The sequence below is a fragment of the Xenopus laevis genome, chromosome 6L, assembly GCF_017654675.1.
Source record: "Xenopus laevis strain J_2021 chromosome 6L, Xenopus_laevis_v10.1, whole genome shotgun sequence".
Taxonomy (NCBI): Eukaryota; Metazoa; Chordata; class Amphibia; order Anura; family Pipidae; genus Xenopus; species Xenopus laevis.
The window spans coordinates 50328166-50355956 of NC_054381.1; the positions used below are offsets into that span (position 1 = coordinate 50328166).

The window sequence follows — 27791 nt, forward strand, 5'->3', positions numbered from 1 at the left end:
GTTAGAGCTGCTGAATAAAAAGGTGAATAACTCAAAAACCACAAATAATAAAAATTGAAATCCAATTGCAAATGGACTCAAAATATCACTCTACATCATACTAAAAGTTAATTTAAAGGTGAACAACACCTTTAAAGAGGACCCGTCACCCAACAAAAATTATATCAGATTAGTCAAGGAAAATGAACTTTAATTACACTATATAAATTATTTGAATCTTGTTTCCTTCAGTCTGGGATTTCAAAATTATAGCAAGCACGCAGCAGCCATTTTGTGGACACTGTTATTAAGACAAGCCTTGTATCATCTCAGAATTTTGTTTGTGCACCAGAATGGGGGACCCGATGTCCATCCCCATGTACTGGTTACACAGTTATATGGTAAAGAGAACTGGGGGAATGTGGGGAGAGCAGTGACATCTAAGAAGTGCTGAATTGAAAGTGAAAGTAATTGTCTGCCCCGCCTCTATGCCACGGGCATAGAGGAGGGGCAGACAATATTTGATTGACAGCTGATATTTTTAAATAAGCTTACAATAACTTTGAATGATTAAATAAAAAATAGAAATTGGATTTCATATTTAATTTGAAAAGGACTTTTATTATACAGATTTTTGTGTCTAGGTGACAGGTCCACTTTAAGTGAAGGGTCAGGGGCAAGGAACCAGGACCAATTGTGTACAGCAGTAAATGATTTTGTAATAGGTGTTCTGGAGACATTCCAGGGAATTTCTCAAATACAGCTTCAAACATATTGTATTTTTTATTTACAATTTTTAATTTCTCTAACTTTCGACAGACAACCGTGGTCTACATTGTGGCAGGGTGTTTACCCATGGAAGACCTTGGTGGTCAGCTTGCATTTGACATTTACTGTTCTTTTAACACTGAACTATTGGCTTTAAAGTTAAAGTCATACTTTTTAGGAGTCCAAACATAGCTGAAGATTTACAACCAATCAAAATTGAACTAATCAAGTCTCCAGCCAGTTCTGCCCTCAGCTTATATGTGTGGTGCTAGCTCCTTTATTTTAAAAAAGGGCCTCCGCATTAACCAATCAGCTGTTTGCTCTAATTTTTGAAACGGTCTAGTCTGCTAAACAGCAGGTGGAGGAAGAGCATGTTCAGTTATTCAATGAAGGCACAGGGTAGGGTCCAGCATCGGTTTGGCTACAAGCAGGTTACCCAGAAAAGAGGATGTGGGTATGGGAGTGGGTTGGCGGGTCTCAGTATAAGGTAAATTTACTCCTTTTCACATTCCCACATTCCTGCTTTCCAAAAAAGTTGCTTCCTGATAATTTTCAGTTTGCATTGATGTTTTTGTGGTGGCCAGCAGGTAGTGGTCAGTGCAGAAGATGAGGTAGTTGTGGGTTGGATCAGGTTTTGAGTAAGGGTTTTATTCAATTCTACATAGGCATCACCTCCCATAATGCATAATGCTTCTGAAAGTAGCGTTGCCATCTCAACCCTTTAAAGGAATTGATCAGTGCAAAAATAAAAACTGGGTAAATAGATAGGCTGTGCAAAATAAGAAATGTTTCTAATATAGTTAGTTAGGCAAAAATGTAATGTATAAAGGATGGAGTGACTGAGTGAAGCCAGAACACTACTGTAACAATACCTGTGCGCCTGGGACGCGGCGCGCCTCCTTTCTATTTAAAGGCGCAGGTGCGCTGGCGTAGTGACGCCATTGCGCAAAGGCACGAATTTCCAACTGTATAAATAGCTGCCCAGCATAGCTAATGGTTGCCCGTGATAGAACTTATTCTAGTAGTTTTCCTGAGCCTTGGTCGTCTGTCTTTGAAAATCTGATCTGATTATCCGTGTTTGACCCTGCTTGTTCCTGACTATTTTGCATTCTGTATCCTGACCCTTGCCTGCCTACGACAACTCTCCTGCTTACCCCCTTGTTGTCTACCCGGTTTTGACCCTTGCCTGCCTGAAGATTCTGATATCTGCCTGCCTCGACCCAGCCTGTCTGACCATCCTTCTGCCTAATCCTCTTGTACTGTGACCTTCGGCCAAAAAGACTCTGCTACCAGCCGTGCCCCTTTGCTAGCCAGAACATCTCGCCTTGTACTCCTCGTTAAGTCCAGGTGGCACCCAAGTAAGCTGAGGGCTCCTCCCTAAGCCCAACGGTGGTCACACTACTGGTGAAGCCGAGCCGAGACCAGGGTACTTGGCACTTGTTCTGGTATTGGGTGCCAGCCGTGACAACTACTTCCTGCTTTTCACAACTACTTCCTGCCATGCAGGTTGTGGATTCCATATAGGGTTGCCAATTGGCCAGTATTTTACTGGTTGGCTAGTAAAAATGATGGCTGATCCCAATGTTATTAATAGGGAAAAAAGATAAATATATAGGAAGGCCAGTATTTCTCTCCAGAAAAGGTGGCAACCCTAATTCCAAATGTGTTTGGTTTTTAAGGGGTGAAGCGGCAACCCTATCAGAAAGTCTATTACACATTCCCCAGAACAGAGAAGTTTCTGCCACTTCTGAAGGAATTTAGGCTTCATACATCTGATTGACTTGTAAAATGCAGTCAAGGTGCCCAGAGTCTGACTGTTTAAATGGATTCTTAATCGTCAAACACAACTGAAGGCAGAGTGCAACATCCATTAAAAGTAGGGTTGCCACCTGGCTGGTAAAAATTATTAATAGTGAAAAAAAATGTATAGGAAGGCTGTATTTTTTCCAGAAAAGGTGGCAACCCTAATTAAAAGTGAAGACTCTGCACTGCGTGAACATTCGGAATGCACTCAAACACAATGCATCCTGGGTATGTTTTACAAGCGCAATCAGAGCTCTACTTGACTGGTCCTTGCAACAGATCAAACTACATCCGGCTATCAAGCTGGAGACATTGAACATATACAAGGAGCTCAATATCTGCTGGCAGCCATGCTCAGACTGACAGGCCTTAATATCTCAACTGCACACGCGCACTACAACCCCCCTCATTTTCTAAAATATATAGATGTATGCCTATTTGCTTCACACTCAGACAACACACTTTAAGGTTGCTTGGTATGAATAATATTAATTCTTGATTATGTGCTCAATGATTTTGTAGAACACCGAAATGAATAACTATTTTGCTCACACGACAATAACGAAACGCGCACATAACTTGCACTTCCTTGTTCTGGCCGCACCCAGCGCAAATCGGTCTACAACTACACGCCAGGAGACCACGCCCAGAGGGCGTTGCATGTCTCTTGTCCCCGGAAGTAGTTAGCCATGTGGCGAGGCGGGGCTTTGTGACCGTAAGAAGGTGACAGGCATGTTTGTAGCGATTCGCTTCCTGGTGTAGATATGAAATAGCGTCATCCGAGCAAGTCTTTATAGCGAGAAGTATTAGGTTTAATTTTACGCTCCTCATCATGGATTCTGCTAACCCGGGTAAGCACTGCTCAGCGGTGTGTAATTGTGGACATAACATATATGATAATTCGTCTTACAATAAAACTCTCTCCTGTGTTTCTTAAATGTGACCTTCCAGCAGCACTGGGTTTGTTAGGTTGTTGCTGCTGCTGAACATGTGTAGCCTCATCACCTTCTTTCTGGGACTTCAGCTTCTTTCTTTTCATCTGCCACATGGATGATTTATATATATATATATATATATATATATATATATATATATATACACATGCATACACAGAGGTATGGGACTGTTCTGTTGGGTGCTGTTATCCAGAATGCTCTGGACCTGGGGTTTTTCGGATAACGAATCTTTCCATAATTTTTCATGCCTTAAGTCTACTAGAAATTCATTTAAACATTAAATAAACCCAATAGGCTGGTTTTGCTTCCGATAAGGATTAATTATATCTTAGTTGGGATCAAGTACAAGGTACTGTTTTATTATTACAGAGAAAAAGGAAATCATTTTTAAAAATTTGGATTATTTAGATAAAATGGAGCCTATGGGAGACAGCCATTCCGTAATTCGGATCTTTCTGGATATCAGGTTTCCGGATAAGGGATCCTATACGTAAATAAACATATATATATATATATATATATATATATATATATATATATATATATATCACCACTGGTAGGATAGATAGGAGAAGTGCCTTCAGACAATAATAAAAATACATGGTAACCAGATTAAAGGGGTTTGTTTACCTACCTTTGAGTTAACTGTTCGGATGACAAAGACAGTGATGTCCTGAGACCATTTGCAATTGGTCTTCGTTTTTTATTATTTGTGTTTTTTTGCGTTATTTCACTTTTTATTCAGCAGCTCTCCTTTTTGCCAACCAGTTGAGACATTAGAATTGGCCATTGTATAACATGCTTAGGGGGTTAATTATTAAAGTCCGAATAGTAAAAACGCAGACAATTATAGTTTTTCTTATTAGCCAATAATGTTAGAAACATTGTATCTATTTTTAGCTGTTCAGTGCAGAGAAAATCTGGATTTTCCAGTACAAACCTTGCGGGTTGAGCTGTCGAAAGCGGGACTGTCCCGCTGAAAATGGGACAGTTGGGAGGTATGGTCGAGATCTTGTAAAAGTCAGTGGTAGAAGTCCTATTTGAAATTTGAAGATTTTATTGTCTGCGCTGGGTTTTGTATGATAATCCAAGCATTTCAGGCTTTTCATCCGATTTCACTGAAAATGTTGATTTTTCGGGCGTTGATTCGTTCGGATTCTTAACGCAACAATCCGAAAAAGTTGCGCTTTTACATGCAGCAATTTCAAAAAAGTTGCGGTTTTTCTAGATCCAATTGTTTTTTAATGATAAACAAGGGTAAATCGTGGATTCTACTTTGGCCGGCCATTGTTTATTTAAAACATCCTAAAACTTCAGAATTTGATAACCCCCATAAAGTTAACTTAAAGATGAACCACCCCTTTAGATGCATAGGGGCTGCTTTGCAACTAGAAGTGCTAAATTGCACAAGTGAGGTTATCCAATCAGGCCTTTGCTTTTATTTTCTAACATGCAGTTGACAGTTCAAAGCTAATCGCTGATTACTTGTGATTGACAACTGCTTCTTATAAATGAGCCCAATAGAAAAAAAATACTTGTTCTTATTTACGGCTCTTACTCACGAGCGTTTTTACCTGCGCTCCCCTGCGTACGCATTACATTTTTTCCAATGGGGCTGTACTCACACAGGCGCGTGTAGGCGCCGAACGCAGGAAAAATGCAGCATGTTGCGTCTCAACCTGCGTTTGGTCGCCTACACGACATTGGAAAAATGTAATGCGTCTATTCCTGCGCTCCCCTGCGGCTGAACGCAGAAAAACGGAACGCAGGTAAAAACGCTCGTGAGTAAGAGCCCTTAAAATTCAAATAATGCAAATGTTATTAAATAATGTTAAATGTTCTGTGGATAAGGGATTACTGAAATCACAGTGAACCATGGTTTCTGCAATTTAGGACATTATTACTTATTATTATTACTTTAATTATTAAGTGTTTTCAAAGCATCAGTATTTTCTTTTTCTATGCAACACAAACCTGTTTTCAGGTTTAAAGTGCACATATGGAATCTATTATCCCAAATGCTTGGGACCCAGGGACGTTAAAGGGGTTACTCTCCCTTCAATTAACGTTTAGTATGATGCAGATTGATATGCTGAGACAATTTGCAATTGGTTTTCATTTTTTATTATTTGTAGTTTTTTTTAGTTATTTAGCTTTTTATTCACCTGTTCTCCAGGTTGCAGTTTCAGCAATATGGTTGGTAGGATCCAAATTACCCTAGCAACCATGCACTGATTTGAATCAGTGACTGAACAACAGGGGAGCTGCTCAATAGAAATATGAGTAATAAAACTTAGCAATAACAATAAATGTATAGCCTTGCAGAGCATTTGTTTTTAGATGGGGGCAGTGACTCCCATTTGAAAGTTGGAAAGAGTCAGAAGAAGAAGGAGAATAAAAAAATAAAAAAAATAAATAAATAATGAAGACCAATTGAAAAGTTTCTTAGAATTAGCCATTCTACCTACTAAAAGTTAACTTAAATGTGAACCAACTCATTTAAGTCTGCTAAAAAAGTAATTTAACATTTTTTGAACCCAATAGGATGCTTTTGCCTCCAATTTGGATTCAAGCAGCTTAGTTCGGATCAAGGACAAGCTACTCTTTTAATATTATAGAGAAAAGGAAATATTTGAAATACGTAGAACTATTTGTTTAGAATCAACCCGATGGGAGATGTTAATGAAAGGCATGGAAAGGATGGAAAGGCGAAGATGTGAACACATTTGCTACTTCTTCATGATAAAATATGCATATTTGCTATAGACAAATATCAAGCTCATTCTTGCAGCACATTGTACCGTGAGAATTAAATTGAATTCCAATGTTATTAATAGGGAAATAATACATATAGAAATTAATCTTTTTAATTTTTTTTCTAAATGTGGCAACCCTTATGGCTGTATAATGGATATAGGCATATTTTATGAAGCAAAATTTGATAGTTTATGAAAAATGTTTGTCCTTCAGTTGAAATGAAAGTCAATTATCCCCCACCACATTCCTGGTTTGAACCAACACCAAGTGAATGGAAGATACCATAAATAACTGAAGCCATATTGTTTAAAAATGTGGTTAATGTATTTTAAAATGTGTTTAGTCAAAGGAACAAATCATCTATTGCAATGCATATTCTGTGTTTGATTTGTATGTACAAGTTTGTAACCTTAATTGCTTCATCTTTATTATTTTGTCTTTATGTTGTATTGCTATTTTAATTGTGCTCTCCACTGTTAATTAAACATAGCAAGTCTCATGAAGCTAGCACCCTAGTTTGGTCCCTAAGGCAAAATAACCTAATTAAGCCACAAGTATCTAAAGTGGATTTTCTCCTCATGAGGCTGAAACGCTATTTAGAAAATTGGATTCTTCTTACCTTTGTTCACTTCCCACTTTCCCAGCATACCATCTTGAGTTGGTAAACATAATTTTCACTTGGTAAATTCACTTCTGGACCACTTCCTTGTGCCAGATGTAACGATGGGTGATGTCTTCGGTACTCATAATTTTGCTATCCTCGGTAGAGCTTCTGGCTGTTTTCTATGTACCTATAGCTGTAGCTTACATTTAAGTACATTGATACAGGATATATCCCTCACACTATTCCTATCTACTTTTGGGTTACTACTTCCTACTTAAGTCTCTCCTGGAACATCCATAACTTCTGCAAGTGAAGTCCAAAATGGGCTTTCTCTCCTTTTTATGGACTAGGTTACCCACTGCTAATCCCTCTCCAAAAAGGATCTCCTTATTCAACCCCCTGACATCTCTCAACAGACCAAAGCCATATCTGGAGCCAACCGTTATGGTAATTTTATTAGTATGGAAATTACAAAATGCCTAGCCCCCTAAATGGGCATCAGTACATTTTGAAGCCATTACACCCTGACTCTGAGTCTAGGGAGGTTCAGAGAGAATGAGGTTTGGTGCTTGTGATGAAGCCACATAATACTTGCATGGACTGAGAAATGGGAATTAAAACTGCAAAGTAGATAATTGCATATTTAACTAAAGAAGATTGTAGTTTTCTAATAATTTAGTCCACAAGGCCTATAACAGTAACAAGTACCATGGCACTGTACTTCTCTGTATGCTCTGGGCGGCTTCTAAAAGCTAAGTTCATTAGAAGTCACCAAAACATCAACATGAGTGTCAACCGGCTAAGTATAGACAATAATGACTAATGTTATGACAACCAATGTAACAATTTGATATATATATATATATATATATATATAGATATATATATATATATATATAGATAGATAGATAGATAGATAGATAGATAGATAGATAGATAGATAGATAGATAGATAGATAGATATATAGTTTTAAATGGACCCGCACTCCAATGCTCTTAGTGAAGAAAAGCAACGTTTCGGTCCACGCTGGGACCTTTCTCAAGTTTATGTATGCAAAAACTTGACCAACGCACCCACCATCTAAGAAATCCGGTAAGAGTGCGCTCACCAAAATTGACTATATATATATATATATATATATATATATATATATATATATATATATATATATATATATATATATATATTATATATATATATATATATATATATATATATATAGTTTTAAATGGACCCGCACTCCAATGCTCTTAGTGAAGAAAAGCAACGTTTCGGTCCACGCTGGGACCTTTCTCAAGTTTATGTATGCAAAAACTTGACCAACGCACCCACCATCTAAGAAATCCGGTAAGAGTGCGCTCACCAAAATTGACTATATATATATATATATATATATATATATATATATATATATATATATATATATATATATATATATATATATATATATATATATAATATATATATATATATAATCAAATTTCCCAATATGTGCTGCAAGGACCAAATATCTTCACCCTTTAGGATGTACGTAGTCCTCTTCAAGTACCTTTTTTTCTATATTTGCGGTAGCTCTCACACTTGTTTTTAAACTAGGGATGCACCGAATCCAGGATTCGGTTCGGTATTCGCCCGGATCTTTTGCGAAGGATTCGGGGGTTCGGCCAAATCCAAAATAGTGGATTACTTTTTACTGTAAGTAACAAGGTAAAAGATTAAATGAAAAAGTTAAATATACATTCTTGCAAGATTTCTCGACATATGCAGTTTATTGGTGGTATATTGCTTGTGGGTATACTAAAGCAATAACCGGTTCTTATTTAATTCTTTTATGTTCTTGCTACAGCTAAATATCCATAGCTATGTTTAGGATTTATCTAATCAACACATTCAACACAAATTAACCTAGCACAAGCTTTTGCTAATATATATATTTTTTTTTAGTTATGTAAGTAATTTCTATGTAAGGTATGAAATGAAGAACTCCTGTGTTATATTGGATATAGCTGCCGTTGGAGCCTAAAATATACAAATTACTGGATCTAGGTCAGTTTGCAACCATATTTTGTGGTAAATCTTACATTTTCCTGCAAGACCATATCAGTTCCTGCATTATTGGCAGAAAAGAAGTATGCTTTTAAAAATTACATTTCTCTGAAGTGCTTTCACCTCTAAGGTGCCTGAAACACCAAGGTCGTATCATTCAGAGCGTTCTCTCAACAGATGCCCAAGGCATCAGTGTTTTTCTAGGTACAGGGCTGGGTCACGGGCCGAATTAGAGCCAAGATGCTTTAATGCTCAAAACCTATCCAGGCACTGGAGAGCCCATTCCTTTATGGTGTCGTCCGATAGAGCAAGTTGGTACAAGTTCAAAAGCCCTTATCAATCTCTGGCCAGGTTGGGCCCAAAATAATAAAAGGTAGCTTAGGAACAGGCGTGGATGTGGAAATTCCTTACATGTGCATCACTAATAAATGGAATATGATCTGTTTAGGCAGCAGTAGTTTTTGTCCCTATTGTCATAGTTAATGGTTGGAGTGATTTTAAAGCTGGACATTCCTTATTTACTTGTGTTCCTTCATAAATAGAACACTGTATGTATGCTGGCACTTTATTCATGTATTACAATTACATGTGCTCTGGTCTTTGATGGATAATCTTGTTTGAGTCATTTCGTATTTGTTTCATATACAATTGTATCATTATTCTCTGCTACCACATTATGAGGATGAAGAGTCTTAAGGCAAAATAAAGCCTAACAAATTCAGCTAGTGAAGAAGGTGAAAATTGATTCCTACACAATGAGAGAATAATGAGGCTTAAGCTTTAGTTCTTTTCTAGTTTCATGCGGTTTTTTTAAAAATTTTTATTTTACATGAATATGAATTTACAACAGATGCATCGCAAACTTTTCATATGTAAGACATGCAGATGCTATAGGATTTGTTTGTTCATTCCACAGAAAAATACTGTTTGAATCTGAACGTACAACTTTATACTGTTTGGAATTAAGAAAAAAAAAATATGCTGTTTCATTGCAGATGATTTTCTGCGGCATGTGGAAAAAGATGTCCTTATTCCAAAGATCATGAGAGAGAAGGCACGAGTGCTGTGTTCTGATAAAGTAGAAGGTAAGAATTGTAGACCTATTTTTATGTTGAAGCATCAAACCATTTAAGAATTGACTTTTTTTATTACATGATTTTTTTCACCTTTCATTTAACACAACTGTATTACTCTTGCATCACTTTTGTCCTTAATGTACAGAGAATGTTTTTATTAATAAAAAATAAAACAATAGGAAATTGTAATAATAATCACAATAACTATTTTTTTTTATAATACTATTTAATACCTAGAACAAGGTTTTATTGTACAAAATTCTGGTAATTATGTATATGTTCTCAGTGAGATTCTTTTGTAAATCATAATATTTTTTCATTTTTTTCTTTGGATGAAGGCCTAATTTTCACTTTTTATAGTGGTTTATTGTTCATGTTGATTCCAACTCCAGAGGGAATTTTTAAACATATGACAGTTTCTACCCCTCCCCCTTTTAAATGGAATTGATGTAATTAAAAACTTTTTTTTTTTAAAGGCACTCTCAAATAATTAACAGCTTTTTAATTCAACATATTATGCGTGATGTATATCTGGGTAATTTATTTCAAAACAGATTGTAAATTGCTTATATGTTAAACCTCCAACGTATTTTTAGATACTTCACACTAATAGTAGTACAAATCCTTACATCACAAGTAGGAAATTTTAAAAGGGGTTTCATAAAATGTTGTTTTAAACCACCCATTTCTCCCCTACACCTATCCTACCTAGGGCTTATAATGATATTTAGTAGAAATGATTGTCCACACTGTTCCTTCAGGCATCCCTTTGTTGAAGGCAGGCCAGTGTCAACCATGGTTTCAATAACATTCATGTGCTCGGTACAACTTCCTAATGTTGGACGACCTTTGTGTCCCCTGAAGGAGACAGTGGCTAAAGGTTAAAATATTTTTTCATGTGTCAAAAAACAAATTTAAATTAAATAGTGTTCTTCTAGGTAGGTTAAACTCCAGAGGCTGAATTTCAATTACACCTAATGCTATGAAATGGGCATGATTGTAACAGACAGTCCTAAGATAAAATGTAAACACGTTTCAAAAGTTTTAGATACTTTGGACTTTAAAAATTTGGCCATTGTGTCTAATTTGATCAATTTCAAATAATTTTCCAATTGGACTAGAAGTGCATGTGTACCTTGAAACTCATCACAATCCGAAACATAGACATAAATAATAAATAAAATATCTGCTATAAGCAGAAAGGCTCAGCAGAGCTAGTAGGCATCATCTTCTGAAATTTCTTATTATTTTTTTGATCAGTTCAGGGACACCGAGATGGCTGGCGCATGCGCACTTGAAGATACTCCAGGATTACCTTCAATTCTGCATGCACCAGAAAGCTCAGTGTAACCGAACTGATCGGAAAAGAACATAAAGATTCACAAGATGGCGCCTGCTAGCTCCGCTGAACATTTCTGCTCGTAGAGGTCAGCTTTGCTAAGTGAGCCATTGTTTATTGAAATAGACTTAGCAGGGAGGGAGCAAAGAGGGGGCTCATTTGATGGCTGCGGGTGGGGACATTTGTCGGGGTTAGTTCTCCTTTAATTCAAACAATATCTAATATTGGTCACATGATAAATAAGTAATTTCTAAATGAGAATATTTTATCAAGCTAAGTAGTTCATTGATTAAACAGCTAACGTTAAGATCTTTGGGAGTGAAAGTGCATTCAAGCTTAGAGGTTGACGCACAATTTACTGTGTATATAGAACTAACAATACAAGGCTGAGACTCTTATTATATGGCAACTCAGAAACTAGTGCCGTTTTTGTAATTTATTAATCAGCCTTGCAGCATCAACATCTATGACAGAGAATCTCTCTGCTTCATTATTTGCGAGTGACCTCTAAGCTTAGGTTCTCAGCAGCTGCTCAGACCACACTAAGCATGTGCAGTGTCACTGACACTCCTAACAAACTCCAAGATGGCGAGTTACTGTCCACAACTTTGAAGATCTGGATCATTACTGTTATAGAGCTGGTTAAAGGGATCCTGTCATCGGAAAACATGTTTTTTTCAAAACACATCAGTTAATAGTGGTACTCCAGCAGAATTCTGCACTAAAATACATTTCTTAAAAGAGCAAACAGATTTTTTTTATATTCAATTTTGAAATCTGACATGGGGCTAGACATTTTGTCAATTTCCCAGCTGCTCCATGTCATGTGACTTGTGCCTGCACTTTAGGAGAGAAATGCTTTCTGGCAGGCTGCTGTTCTTCCTTCTCAACGTAACTGAATGTGTCTCAGTGAGACATGGGTTTTTACTATTGAGTGTTGTTCTTGGATCTACCAGGCAGCGTTATCTTGTGTTATATGGTTACCTTCCCATTGTTCTTTTGTTTGGCTGCTGGGGGGGGAGGGAGGGGGGTGATATCACTCCAACTTGCAGTACAGCAGTAAAGAGTGATTGAAGTTTATCAGAGCACAAGTCACATGACTTGGGGCAGCTGGGAAATTGACAATGCGTCTAGCCCCATGTCAGATTTCAAAATTGAATATAAAAAAATCTGTTTGCTCTTTAGAGAAATGGATTCCAGTGCAGAATTCTGCTGTAGCAGCACTATTAACTGATTCATTTTGAAAAATGTTTTTTTCCCATGACAGTATCCCTTTAGGTGCAGTAAGAAAATTCAGTATAAAAAAATACAGCGTTTTTAGGCTTTAGTGATGATTTAAAGAAAGCAAAAGTAGCCCATAAGAAAATACATAGTCTGCTGCCAAAGGAGTGGCTGTGTTCTTTAGCTTGGATATACCAGACATCAAAATCTGAATTTTTCTCATGTTTTAAATTAAAAAAAAAAAGTCTGACCAAACTAGAATCCATGATTTACCCTTATTTGTCATTAAAAAAAACACACAAAAAATCTGATTGAAAAACCACAACTTTTTTTGGATTGTCACACGAAAACTAACTTTTTCAGATTGTTGCATAAAAAAATTCAAAATTTGACACCTGAAAAGTTTGAATCTTATGTGAAATCGGAGGAAAAGCCACAAAATGTTTATCGCTCTAAACCCAGCGCAGACAAAAATGTCTTCAAATTGCAAATAGGACCTCTGCCATTGACTTCTACAAGACCTCGACAGGTTGAAGATAGAGTATTTTTGGATTCAGACTTTTTGCATTCTCAGGGTATAATAAATCTAGAAAAAATTGAGGTTTTTTTCCCGCAAAATAATTCTGATTTTATAGTAAAAAAACTTAATTTTTCGAGGTTTTTAGCATTCTGACTTAAATAAATAACCCTCTTATCAGAGAGGCAGTTCTCAATTTGAAGTTTTTATAGTCTGACTTGGGTTTAGACCAATTTTCAGGGTTTTTGGCCAAAAACTCAGAAAAATCGAATGATTTGGAGAAAAAAGCCAAAAAAAATTGAGCGATTCGTGTTTTTCATATTGAGTTTTTCTGTGATCCGATTAATCCGGGTTGTTTTGTTAATAAATACGGTTTAATAAAGTATGGGAGTTTGGTCATGGTTTTTTTTTTTTTTTAACAAAATATGAGATAAATTCAGATTTAAGTAAATAAACCCCTAAATATTGCATTGGCTCTCCTTCAGTTTCACGAGTAGCCATTTAGAGACAGTGCTATTGATGTTAAAGAAGAATTACCTACATCTTAGCACCTATATGTAAATTTAGCAATATGCAAGGTAAAAGAGCTTTCGAATTAGGGTGCGCTTCATCCCTTATGCAATGAAAGTTTTCTTTTTTCTTTAATGTTGCCAAGTTACTAAAACCACACAAATGGCTTATGCATAAAATATATCTTAGACTAGAAGGAGCCGTTAGGTTTAGCCCAGCACTTTCTCTGCAGTGTGTAAAATATAATTTCAGAGTGAACTTTTATTCCATTTGATTTCCAATGTCATCTCAACCCAGCTTATCAGAAGAATTAAGCTAAAGAGCTAGCATTACCATTACTGTGCTTGTAGGGAGTTTTTTTTAAGGGAATGGAGCAGCTTTTCTAAGGACAAAGAGAAATGAAATCACTTTCAATGAAAGAAACAGGCCTCATTAGAGCCACCAACAGCAGTTATTGACAGCTACACTTCCTATTAACAAGGAGCATTTAACTAAGATTTTGGCTGTTGGATCCTTGGAGTTGATCTCATTTGCTAGCATTAATTAGTTTCTTTTGAACATGGACACTTGGTGCTCACAGCTATAGATCTGGAAAACTAATTAGGATGTAGAATTGAACAGAATGTGGTAAAGCATTAACCTTCAACCATAACCAGCTGGGGCTAGGATAAAGACTTCAATGCCCAAATGCTCCTATTCAGGTATAGAGTACCCCAATGAATATCAATTTCAACAAGCTGACATTTTTAACCAGCCATTTATCTTTGAATTACATTTTTATATTCACAGTCTTCATATCACAGATATTATTGTGGATATACTCTGTGCTTAAGAGAGAAATTGCTTGTCTCTTTTGGCAATTTATTAAGTCCTTCAACAATATATATTACATGTATTCTTAAAATTATGGAGTTGGCGGTAGTGTTTAGCTAAGCTATAATTATTTCAACTAATTAATAGATAAATACACCATTTTGTTTGTAAGGAAGGGGCTGTGTATTTCAGCACCCATTGTAATGCTCAGAATGGATTATATTGGAGATGGGATATAAATGCATGCATTGCGCGGAGCAGTGTCAATGTACACTTAGGGGCAGATTCATTAAGGGTCGAATTTCGAAGTTAAAAATACTTCGAAATTCGACCCTCGGATTGAAATCCTTCGACTTCGAATATCGAAGTCGAAGGATTTAGCGCTAATCCTGCGATCGATCGATCGATCGAAGGATTTTCCGTTCGATCGAACGATTAAATCCTTCGAATCGAACGATTCGAAGGATTTTAATCCAACGATCGAAGGAAAATCCTTCGATCAAAAAATCACAGGCAAGCCTATGGGGACCTTCCCCATAGGCTAACATTGACTTCGGTAGCTTTTAGCTGCCGAAGTAGGGGGTCGAAGTTTTTTTTAAAGGGGAAGTACTTCGACTATCGAATGGTCGAATAGTCGAACGATTTTTCGTTCGATTCGTTCGATTTCGTTCGAATTCGAACGAATTTAACCAATTCGATGGTCGAAGTACCCAAAAAATACTTCGAAATTCGAAGTATTTTTCATTCGAATCCTTCACTCGAGCTTAGTGAATCAGCCCCTTATTGTTCTGTCAGCAGTTATCTTAAATTGCATTCAAAATAAAGCAGTAGGGGTTTACACCAGAAAACCAGTATGAACCCGCAGGTCTTCATTTTCCCACCCTTATGGCAATTACAGGTTGTTAAAACATGTGGGATTCCCCTTTGTCAACTATAACCAGGGGGATACCTTTCTCTGTGGGTGGTGCAGGGCCTGGGGTTGGAGGGTTTAGTACACGCTTTTAAGACACCTACAAATGTGGCCCATGTGTTGTAGGCCTCTGTGTTTATATAAACAGATTGTGGAAAGCATAGAATGGTTTGTAAATGCCAGTTATTTTTCTGTTAGGGCCAAATGCAATTATTAATTTTCAAGGTCAATTGGAAAAAACACGTGCCAAAAAATGGACAAAAATCACACAATTTTTATGTGACAGAATATTGCTGTGCATGTTTTTTTCTCACAAAAAATTGCACACTAGAGAGAATCACATTGTTTTATTCATTTTAATGTGGCTAAAAACTCAAATATTTGCATGGTTTTAGGATTAGCCATTGGTTACCAACATTGGGACAAACTCAAATCAGATGATCTCAATGTGCTAAAGGATTTTCTGATTTACTGCTTTTCACCAAGTGGTGTTTCCTATAATTTGGTTGGTGGGGGACCTTCCATTTACTTAGAAGACTACGTCTGGAAGCTTAACTTTCAATATTCAGTAATGCCATTTTTATTGAAGTTTAAATTTAAATTTTTCACCTTCTCATGTCTCCCTAAAGCAGCTTTGTAAGGGTGGTTGGCCAGTGTCTAACAGGCTGCGAATGTAGGATTGAAACCCATGGGTTGGTTAGGTCCAACTCTCTTCATGGCCTCACCCCCTCTGTGATGCCCACACTCTGGTTCCTCCTCCTTCCCTCTGCAGCTTCTTATTACTTGGGCCTGCAGCACCTGGATTACTGATCTGCTAGTCTGAAACACCAGGTGAATTTGAAAGAGAGCGCATATGTGTTATTGCTGGTGCCTTATATACAGTCATATGAAAAAGTTTGAGAACCCCTCTTAATTCTTTGGAGTTTTGTTTATCATTGGCTGAGCTTTCAAAGTAGCAACTTCCTTTTAATATATAACACACCTTATGGAAACAGTAGTATTTCAGCAGTGACATAAAGTTTATTGGATTAACAGAAAATATGCAATATGCATCATATCAAAATTAGACCGGTGCATAAATTTGGGCACCCCAACAGAGATATTACATCAGTACTTAGTTGAGCCTCCTTTTGCAAATGTAACAGCCTCCAGACGAGTATCTGGATGGTGGTATTTTTGACCATTCGTCTATATAAAATCTCTCCAGTTCAGTTAAATTTGATGGCTGCCGAGCATGGACAGCATGCTTCAAATCATCCCATAGATTTTCCATGATATTCAGGTCTTGGGACTGTGACGGCCATTCCAGAATATTGTACTTCTCCCTCTGCATAAATGCCTTTGTGGATTTCAAAGTGTGTTTAGGGTCATTGTCTTGTTGGAATATCCAACCCCTGCGTAACTTCAACTTTGTGACTGATGTTTGAACATCATCTTGAAGAATTTGTTGATATTGCGTTGAATTCATCCGACCCTTGACTTTAACAAGGGCCCCAGTCCCTGAACTCGCCACACAGTATGATGGAACCTCCACCAAATTTGATAGTAGGTAGCAGGTGTTTTTCTTGGAATGCAGTGTTATTCTTTTGCCATGCAAAACACTTTTTGTTATGACCCAATAAATACATTTTTGTCTCATAAGTCTAAAGCACTTTGCTCAAAAAATGACAGTTGCTTGTGTAAATGAGCTTTTACATACAACAAACGACTCTGTGTCAAGTCAAGTGGATTTTATTGTCATTTCAGCCATATACAGTAAATAAAGTACATAGCAGAAACAAAATGACGTTCCTCCAGAACCCCCCGGTGCTATACAACAACTCTAGTACACGGTGATGCTGGGCAAAGTGGACATTTCAGTTCCTTATGAATATATTCAGTTCAGTCCATGGGAGTTGAGATACCTGATGGCTTGTGGAAATAGACTGTTTCGCATTCTGGAAGTCAGTGCTCGAATAGTGCGGTGTCTTTTACAGGATGGCAAGAGGGTAAAGAGATCATGTGCAGGGTGGGTGCTATCGCTGACAATGCTGGTAGCCTTCTGGAGACAGCGGGTGTGGTAAACATCCATAATGGCAGGAAGCGAGACCCCAATGATCTTTTCCGCTGTCCTCACCACCCACTGCAGGATCTTGCGATCTGATACAGAGCAGTTTCCATACCAGGTAGTGATGCAGCTGCATAAAATGCTTTCAATAGACCCTCTGTAGAAGATAGTGAGAATGGGTGGTGGAAGGTGGGCTTTTTTCAGCAGAAAGTAGAGACGCTGCTGTGCTTTCTTCACTATAGAGCTGGTGGTAAGGGACCAGGAGAGGTTCTCTGCCAGATGTACCCCAAGGAATTTGGTGCTCTTTCCACCGGAGATCCGTCCATGTACAGTGGAGAATGATCCCCACGTGTTCTCCTGAAGTCAACAACTATTTCCTTTGTTTTGTTTGGATTCATAGACAGATTGACTTTGCACCAGTCCGTTAGCCATTTCACCTCTTGTCTATATGCTAACTCGTTGTTCTTGCTGATGAGACCTACTACGGTTGTATCATCAGCGAACTTGATGATGTGATTGGATCCATGACTTGCCACACAGTCATGAGTCAGTAGTGTGAATAGCAGTGGTCTTAGCACACAACCTTGTTGAGCTCCCGTGCTCAGTGTGATGGTACTGGAGGTGTTTTTTCCCATTCGGACTACCTGAGGTCTCTTTTTTTTTTTTTTTTTTTTTTTTTTTTTGTGGTGTGAGTGCAGAAAGGGCTTCTTTCTCATCACCCTGCCATACAGATGTTCTTTGTGCAAATTGCGCTGAATTGTAGAATGTCAGGAGTGCTCTGCAGCGCTCCCGTCTGCGAAGAAATCCAAAATGGTGGTGCCCATGGTCGCCTCGTGGTTTCGAGCGCTGGCCGGCGTGTGGACTTTTGACCCTGTCTGTACCTTGACTTTGCTAATTATCTGCCTGCCTTCTGAACTCCTGCCTGGATTTGACTACATTTGTTCCTGAACCCTTGTCTGTTACCGTGAATTTGGCCTAGAGCTTCCTCCTTGGTCCAGACCTCCCCCGCTGGGAGCCGATAGGCCCCCTGACATAGAACAATGTACAGATACACCGTCTGCAGCAAGGTGTTCTTGCAGGTCTTTGGAGGTGATCTTTGGGTTCTCACAATCCAACTGTGCCTGTGGCCTTCCATTTTCTGATTACATTCCTTAGAGTTGAAACTGACAGTTTAAACCTTTGAGTTAGCCTTCCCCTAAACCATGATACTGAACAATCTTTGTTTTCAGGTGTTTTGAGAGTTTCTTTGATGATCCCATGCATGTGAGGAGAGTCAAACAGAAGCACAACTTGCAATTGGTCACCTTAAATATCTTTTCTTATGAAGTTTCTCATGAAGTTCAAGGTTTTACGAGCTAATCCAACCAATTTGGTGTTGCCAGTAATCAGTATTGAGCAATTGCATGCATTCAAATTAGCAAATTTACAAGGGTACCCAAATTTTTTCACAGCCAGTTTTTGACAATTGATTTAATTTCATACAACTGAATACTGCTTCACTAAAAATCTTTGTTCAGAAAACACCCCAGTATTCGGGTGTTCCTGGGAAATGAAAGACGTACCACTTATCTTTTTTGTTGAAAGTGGAGTAAATTATTATGCAGGCTGGGAGGGGTTCCCAAACTATTTCATATGACTGTATATTTCACATGCATTCAACCATTTAAAATTCTCCACGTGCACCACATAGAAAAATACAGCAGAAAACTGTCTGAGGAAGTGAGGTAGAAAGCATGGACAGTCTTAAAGTTACAAGTCTCGTGGCCCGTGGCACTGTAGCCAATCACTCTAGACTTGGACAAAAACCAAATTGTTAGAGATTGCAGAGATGGATTATTCAAATTGTGGTTAATATTAATCATTAACCTGGCAGTTTCAAGCTGATGTTGACTTCCTGAAATCAGTCCTATAATCACACATTCTCTAATGTTTCAGAAATAATCAAATTACTGTTGACTATCTCCCTTTCAGCAATCTGTCTCTTTTCATGCTGCTTTGTGTTGGAATCGGATAGTTTGAAAGAAAGTCGGCTCTAATACATTCTCTGCATGTATCTGAACTGTCAATCAAAATCTGACCCCGATTCCTGCATCAAAGGGGTGATTCACCTTCAAGTTATCTTTTTTTTTGTTATAGAATTGTCAATTCTAAGCAACTTTTCAGTTTGTCTTCGTTATTATTTTTTTTTTTATTGTTCTGACTCTTTCCAGCTTTTAAATGGGGGCCACTGATCTCATATAAAAACAAATGGTCTGTAAGGCAAAACATTTATTGCTATTGCTACTTTTAATTACTCTTCTTTCTATTTAGACTCTCTCCTATTCATATTCCAGTCTCTTATTCAAATTCAATGCATGGTTACTAGGGTAATTTGGCCCCTAGCAGCCAGATTGCTGAAACTGCAAACTGGAGAGCTGCTGAATAAAAAGTTAAGTAGCTCAAAAACCACAAAAATAAAAAAACAATTGCAAATCGTCCCAGAATATCACTCTCCACATCAGTGATCCCCAACCAGTGGCTCATGAGTAACATGTTGCTCATCAACCCCTTTGATGTTGCTCCCAGTGGCCTCAAGGCAGGTGATTATTTTTGAATTCCTGCCTTGGATGTAAGTTGGAGGTGTACTGCCAAACAGAGAGTCCTGTAGGCTGCCAGTCCACATTTGGGATACCAAATAGCCAATCACAGCCCTTATTTTGTGTCCCAGGGACTTTTTTCATGCTTGTGTTGCTCCCCAACTCTTTTTACATTTGAATGTGGCTCACGGGTAAAAAAAAAAAAGGTTGGGGACCCCTGCATTATAGCATACTAAAATTAACTCAAAGGTGAGCAACATCATATTAAAAGCTAATTTAAAGTTAACAGCCGCTTTAAAGGACTGGTTCACCTTTTAGTTAACTTTTAGTATGTTATAGAATGGCCAGGTCTAAGCTACTTTTGTCATTATTTTTTTTTTTTTATAGGTTTTAAATTATTTGTCTTTTTCTAGATTTGAAAAAGACCCCAGACCCCCACATAAAAACAAATGCTCCGTAAGGCTACACATTTATTGTTATTGCTACTTTTTATTACTCATCTTTCTATTTTGGCCCTCTCCCATTCATAATCCAGTCTCTTGTTCAAATCAATGCATGGTTGCTAGGGTAATTTGGATCCTAGCAACCAGATTGATCAAACTGCAAACTGAAGAGCTGCTAAATAAAAAGCTAAATAACTCAAAAACCAAAAATAATAAAAAACAATTACAAATTGTCTAAGAATATCACTGCATCAATTTTACTCAAGGGTGAGCAACACCTTTATGAGAGACAGATTGATCTAATTTGACGTAATGTCAAAACTCTGTCTTCATCACAGAACATGGGTTTTCACCTTAAACAGCATACAGTCGTGCTTAAAGGCGAAATCAACCTGTGGGGGGAAAACCCTGTACCCCCCACCCCAGGTAGACCTCCCTCCTCCCCCCAGGCTAACTACCCCCCTGGGGAAGTGCCCCATACTCCATACTTACCCCTCGGCGCAGATTCTTCTAGCGAATTTCCACGCGTCCATCTTCCGGCTCCTCTGTAAAGTTCTCTAACCTTCATACTGAAACAAAGAATTGTGGAAACCTGTGTTTTTTGGGCTTTTTTTTTTTTTTTTTTTTTTTTTTGAAGCAATATTATAACATATATTTTACGGTCTAATTTTTGCATTAAATTTCATAATATCATTATACTTTCAGTTTTATATATAGATATAGGTGTTTAGCAGGTGCAAAGTAATTCAGTGGGAATAAATCAAAATTGTTTCCCAAGTTTGCTCAGGAACAGTTAAATATTTATTAGAAAGAGGCTTGCAGTCATTTCAGCGAAAAAGACAGTTTGTATTTAGAAGTATAGTGCAGTGTACAGCCATAGCGAATACAGAAAATAGAATGCCTGCCAAAAGGCACCCTGGGAGTACATTAATATATATTAAGAAATTATCCTTTATGGAACAAATCCCCCAGAAGTGACAAAGCAATTAACAAGTCTGTGGCATGAACTTTATTCTGTATAGAGGTGTGTTTCACACACGTGTTTTGATGTTGTTTCAATTACATTTGGAAGTTGGCTCTGTTAACAGTCCCGCTGTGAACATCTCATTGCCGTATCGTGTCAGATGCCACCTACTTAAAAGCAGGTTAAATAAACATCCATGAGCTAAGGTAACCGTCACTCTGATAAAATGCACCTAGTTTAATTTTTATGCACATCTGACTAGGGCCTAAGGAGCCTAAATATATATTATTTTCCCTTTATTGAGCCCTTTATTGAGGTAATACTGGGGGTTATTTATTAAAGTCCAATGCCCGAAACTCGTAACATTTGAGCTTATATGACTATAAAAATCCAAATTTTTAGTGAAAAAAAACCCTCAAATTTTCAAGATTTATTATACCTTGAGAACAGAAAAAGTCAGAATCCAAAAGTCCGGCATCTCAGACCTGCTGATGTTTACAGTTAGGCCCATAAATCTTTGGACAGAGACAACTTTTTTTCTAATTTTGGTTTAGTACATGACCACAATGAATTTTAAATAAAACAACTCCGATGCAGTTGAACTCCAGACTTTCAGCTTTAATTCAGTGAGTTGAACAAAAAGATTTCATAAAAATGTGAGGAACTAAAACCTTTTTTAACACAATCATTTCATTTCAGGGGCTCAAAAGTAATTAGACAAATTAAAAAACTAAAAACAAAATGTTCGTTTGTAATACTTGGTTGAAAACCCTTTGCTGGCAATGACAGCCTGAAGTCTTGAACTCATGGTCATCACCAGATTCTGGGTTTCCTCCATTTTAATGCTCTGCCAGGCCTTTACTGCAGTGGCTTTCAGTTGCTTTTTGTTTGTGGGCCTTTCTGTCCAAAATTTAGTCTTCAACAAGTGAAATGCAGCTCAATTGGGTTCAGATCAGGTGACGGACTTGGCCATTCAAAAATATTCCACTTCATTGCTTTAACAAACTCCTGGGTTGCTTTGGCTGCATGTTTTGGGTCATTGTCCATCTGTATTATGAAACGCCTCCCAATTAATTTGACTGCATTTAGCTGGATATGAGCAGTGTGTATGTCTCTGAACACCTCCGAATTCATTTGTCTGCTTCTGCCCTGTGTCACATCATGGATAAACACTAGTGTCCCAGTGCCACTGGCAGCCATGCACACCCAAGACATCACACTGCCTCCGCCATGTTTTATAGAGATGTGGTATGCTTTGGATCATGAGCTGTTCCACATCTTTTTTTTTCTTGCCATCATTGAGGTTGATCTTGGTTTCATCTGTCCAAAGCATGTTTTTCCAGAATGTGCTGGCTTTTTTAGATGTTTTTTTTTTTTTTTTAACAAAGTAAAAGTCCAATCTAGCCTTTCTATTCTTGATGCTTATGAGTGGCTTGCACCTTGTCGTGCACCCTCTGTATTTACTTTCATGCAGTCTTCTCTTTATGGTAGACTTGGATATCGCTACGCCTGTTCACTTGTTTGGCTGTTGTGAAGGGGTTTCTCTTCACCATTGTTAATGATTCTGCAATCATCCACCACTGTTGTCTTCAGTGGACGTCCAGGTTTTTTTGCGTTGCTGAGTTCACCAGTGCTTTCTTTCTTTCTCAGGATGTACCAAACTGTACATTTTGCCACTCCTAATATTATAGCAATATCTCGGATGGGTTTTTTCTGTTTTTGCAGCTTAAGGATGGCTTGTTTCACCTGCATGGAGAGCTCCTTTGACCGCAAGTTGTCTTTCACATACAAGCACCCCCCTCCCCTCAAATCAACTCCAGGCTTTTTATCTTTTCATTAATAATGACATAATGAAGGAATTGCCCACACCTGCCCATTAAATAGCCTTTGCGTCAATTGTCCAAGACCCTGAAATGAAGTGATTGTGTTAAAAAAAAAAAAAGGCTTTAGTTCCTCACATTTTTATACAGTCTTTTTGTTCAACCCACTGAATTAAAGCTGAAAGTCTGCAGTTCAACTGCATCTGAGTTGTTTCATTTAAAATTCATTGTGGTAATGTACAGAACCAAAATGTAAAAAAAAAAGTTGTCTCTGTCTAAAAAACATATGGACCTAACTGTAAGTCATTGGAGAAGTCCCGAAGATATGGATATAGCTTCCAAATAAAGGGAAAGTATACCCCAGTGATCTGCACCTGTTATCCAGAATGCTCGGGCCTGGGGTTTTTTAGCTGAAGGATCTTTCCATAATTTGGATCTTCATACCTTAAGTATGCTACAAAATCATTTAAACATTAATTAAACCCAATAGGATTGTTTTGCATCCAATTGATATTAATTATATCCTAGTAGACTTAAGGTATGAAGATCCAAATTATGGGAAGATCCGTTATACGGAAAGCCCCAGGTCCGGAGCATTCTGAATAACAGGTCTTATACCTGTACCTGTATAAGCAGTCCTGTTTCTTTAACAGAGCCCTTAAGATGTGCAGCGTTCCAATAACAGTATATTGTTGCTATCTCAAAAACAACCTGTATTATTTCTTTATTTTGGCCACCAAATTAATTGCTTTGTTTCCGCTCCCGATATTTAGATTAATCTCATTCTTGTACATACTCCTGCTCAAATTAGAATAATTCTTTAATCAGCTGCGCTATGCATAGTATAACCAAATAGAATTTCCAGAACGCACCCCCTTCATGTAGGCAGGCATGTTATTATTTATGAAAGTGATTTAAAAGTAAAATCAGAAATATTGATTTCTACTTGACTGGACAGTTGATTTACTTTGAATATCAGCCTCATCCTAATCAGGTAAGAATTAATTAAGTCAGATATTTTAGATATTCAGTCATGTCAACTGAACCATGATCAATCTAGGCCTGGTTGGCGTCAGTAATACGCTGCAAATACCAAGTAGCTTCAGTATGGAGTAATGCAGCGCAATATGGAATATTCTCCCACTGCTGATCCTCTTACCTTCGTGCCTCATTAATTGCACCTACTAAAGCTTCTCTGAGCACTTGCACCGAGTATGTTTTGGAGTTACAACCTAATCAGCCTTGATCTGCCACAAAATTAAAGATATGCTAGCTTTGTCATGAAATTGCTTTTGGAATCTGCTTTACTGGCTGCAACTAGGTTGCACGCATTTAACTGTCTGTATGCTGAAAAATGACCTATGGGTTGCAGGGTTGAAATCTCTGCTGATAATGCTGTTGAATGTGGCATTTAAATAAGCTGAGCAATATGCTGCAATGGGAACCTATCCTATGAATCGAAGGTATTGGTAGCTAGTGTGGCCTCTGCTGTGCGGCTACAGCCGTTCAGCCGCCTTTATTTCCGAAGCTTTTTGGTTAATGGCTACAAATTATATCATTGCAAGGTGAAAAATAAATAAGAGTAGCCCTCCCTGTTCATAGCAAACACTTCCATTTATCTGAAGAGTGTGATCACAATATCTGAAGTGTTGTGATAATATACATGGTGAGATGACACCTCAGTAGGGTCAGCTATTAAGAAGAAGAATTGTAAAGAAGTTTTCAGCTGCAACCAGGGCACAGCAGAGTTACACGGCTCTCTCTGTATATGTCCCCGTTGTGTTCTGTTTGGGCTTTAGTGATGTCTCAATGGCAATATAGTTACTAATAGAACCCATATGCCTTCCTTAGTGCCATAGAAATCTGCTGGTGTTGAACTATTCAACTATTAACTTTGAAATAATGTTTATTGAATGGTTTATTTCTAAAAATATGCAGCCTGTATCTAAATGTTTTGGCGTGTTATTAAGTATATCGTTTAGTAAAGGGTACATGGTATGGATTGTACAATTCTTAAACAGATGCTTTCGCATACACAATTATTATATATATATATATATATAGTCAAATGCTTCACCGGCACTCACCCTCAATAAATCAAGTCCCGGGTGCTCCTCAGAGGAGAATAGATAGATGCAATCAGAAGCACTCACGGTTACAGTGATCAAAGTATTTCTTTTATTGGAGTGTTACAAACTACCCCACATCAACGCGTTTCGGTTCTCTCAGAACCGTCGTCAGGATGCCATCCTGACGACGGTTCTGAGAGAACCGAAACGCGTTGATGTGGGGTAGTTTGTAACACTCCAATAAAAGAAATACTTTGATCACTGTAACCGTGAGTGCTTCTGATTGCATCTATATATATATATATATATATATATATATATACCGTATATATATACCGTATATATATACCGTATATATATACCGTGTATATATATATATATATATATATATATATATATATTCCAAATTAAAATGAAAACAAAGACTAAATATAAGTTGCAGTCGTACAGTGTTCTATTATTGGCTTGATCACTAGGGATCCGCCATATGAACTGCACAGGCCTTAGCACATAGAATATTGAATTTATTTTCATGTGTGGTTATGAAGTGTCTGTGTATGTGCCCCTGTCTAGAGAAACCACAGAAGCAATGTGGCATGGAAAATGGCAGCTTGAGGCGCCTGTTGGCTTGTTACACGGGGGGGAGAATAGCCGGGCAGGACCCCTTCTTCTGCTTTTCTGCAGCTGTGTGAGGCAGCAGTTCTGTTGCTTCCCAAGCTACAAATAGCTTTAACCACCACAACAGAACATTTGCCTTTTTTACTCCCTCCTTACAGTTCTTTTCCTCAATCTTTTAAGGGGAAGTTTATCCTTATAGTAACACTAAGTAGGTTAATAAAGGAGTGATTTTTGGCCTGTATGATTTATTTTGCAAGACTATTTCAAAGTGCATTTAACTGGGACAAATATGTCAGTCATACTTCCATTATACTTTACTGTTTAATTTGTTCAGCCCAATCCTATTGAGTTTAATTTATGTTTAAATTATTTTTTTAGTAGACTTAAGGTATGAAGATCCAAACTATGGAAAGATCCCTTATCTTGAAAACCCCAGGTTCCATACCTGTACTAAACAATGTATCAACTGGGGAAATTTGGATGTAAAGTAGAAGCCATAATGCAGTCCTTTATAGCATTTTGTCTTGTCATAGATAGATAGATAGATACAATTAGATAGCTATAGATAGAGGTAGAGAGCGATATATAGGTAGAGAGAGCGAGAGATAGATACAGTCTCTAGTGTACACCCGATATTATAAGTCACTTATAATCATATAAGGGCAAGAAGGCCAAATGCTATTATACAGATCACAAGACTTTAAAATCCTCATATTTTACATCATGGGGTACATTGTTTATTATAATATACAAGTTTCTGTGAGTCATATCACACAACTGAGTACCGATTACAACTGATGACATCACTAAGCACTTTTATAAGTATTTAATTTACAAAATGTTAATCTTCCAGTTTTTACAAAGTGTTGCCAAGAGAATGGCATCCTGATGCCCGTGAAATGCCGCAGCGAAAACGCAGCTCTGAAGGAGTGTCTGATTGCTCAGTAAGTTGATGTTTCTGTTCTGTTTTCTATATAAGCTCAAAAACTGTATGGGATCTGTTATACAGAAACCTGTTATCCGAAAGCTACGAATAACAGGAAAGCCATCTGCCATAGACTCCATTTTATTCAAATAATTAACTTTTAAGAAAATGATTTCCTTTTTCTCTGTAATAATAAAACAATATATACTGTATATTTATATGTGTAAGGAATCCTCTATTTGGAAATATATTATCTAGAAAGCTCTGGATTACAGAAGGCCATCTGCCATAGACTCCATTTTATTTTTTCGTTATTTTCCTTTTTCTTTGTAATCATAAAACAGTAGCTTGTACTTGATGGTAACTAACCTGCATGAATCCATATTGGAGGCAAAACAATCCTATTGGATTTATTTAATGTTTAAAAGTTTTTTTTAGCAATTTTAATAATGGTGATCCAAATGACAGAATGATCCCTTATCCAGAAAATCCCCCGTCCTGATAATAAATCCTATACGTGTAATTCAAAACTGCACACCCGCAAATGTACTGCTGCTTCCCTAATGCCACTGTATTTTCTTCTTCCCAAAGCTACAAAGACCCAGCTTTATTTGAAGAATGCAAGCAGGAATATTTAAAAGAAAGGGAAGAGTTTCGAAAAACTGGAATCCCGTTAAAGAAACGGCAACAACAGAAGGAGGCAAATAGTATATAACCAAATTTTCTCCTTCGTGTATCCCCGTTTCTAATTTCTAATAATAAATATTACTTCTTTTGTAAAGAATTTATGTAGATCTGCTGCTTTCATTTTCAGTTTTGAAATCCACATTGAATTACCGTATCTTTGTTTAAAATAAGCAGGGACTGATTTGTCCAAGTACCATCATGATATGGATATAGTATTCTTGCTGTTAGAGATCTATGTACAATAGAGTGGTACAAAGCTGAGGAACATACAGCCTGAAACCCTCATCGGAAGGTGCAAAAGCTTCAGTGCTTTTCCCTCTTCATTTCAATTTGCAAAAGATA

The 27791-nt window shown here is 37.5% G+C and overlaps 1 protein-coding gene across 1 annotated transcript; it reads left to right on the forward strand.

Annotated features, from left to right (window-relative positions):
• Window positions 1-3315: 3315 nt before the first annotated feature.
• On the forward strand, window positions 3316-27546 carry cmc1.L (C-x(9)-C motif containing 1 L homeolog). Its single transcript, NM_001091475.1, has 4 exons — window positions 3316-3401; window positions 9910-9999; window positions 26691-26781; window positions 27354-27546. The coding sequence occupies exons 1-4, from the start codon at window positions 3383-3385 to the stop codon at window positions 27475-27477; spliced, it is 324 nt and encodes a 107-aa protein (NP_001084944.1). The 5' UTR covers window positions 3316-3382; the 3' UTR covers window positions 27478-27546.
• Window positions 27547-27791: the final 245 nt, after the last annotated feature.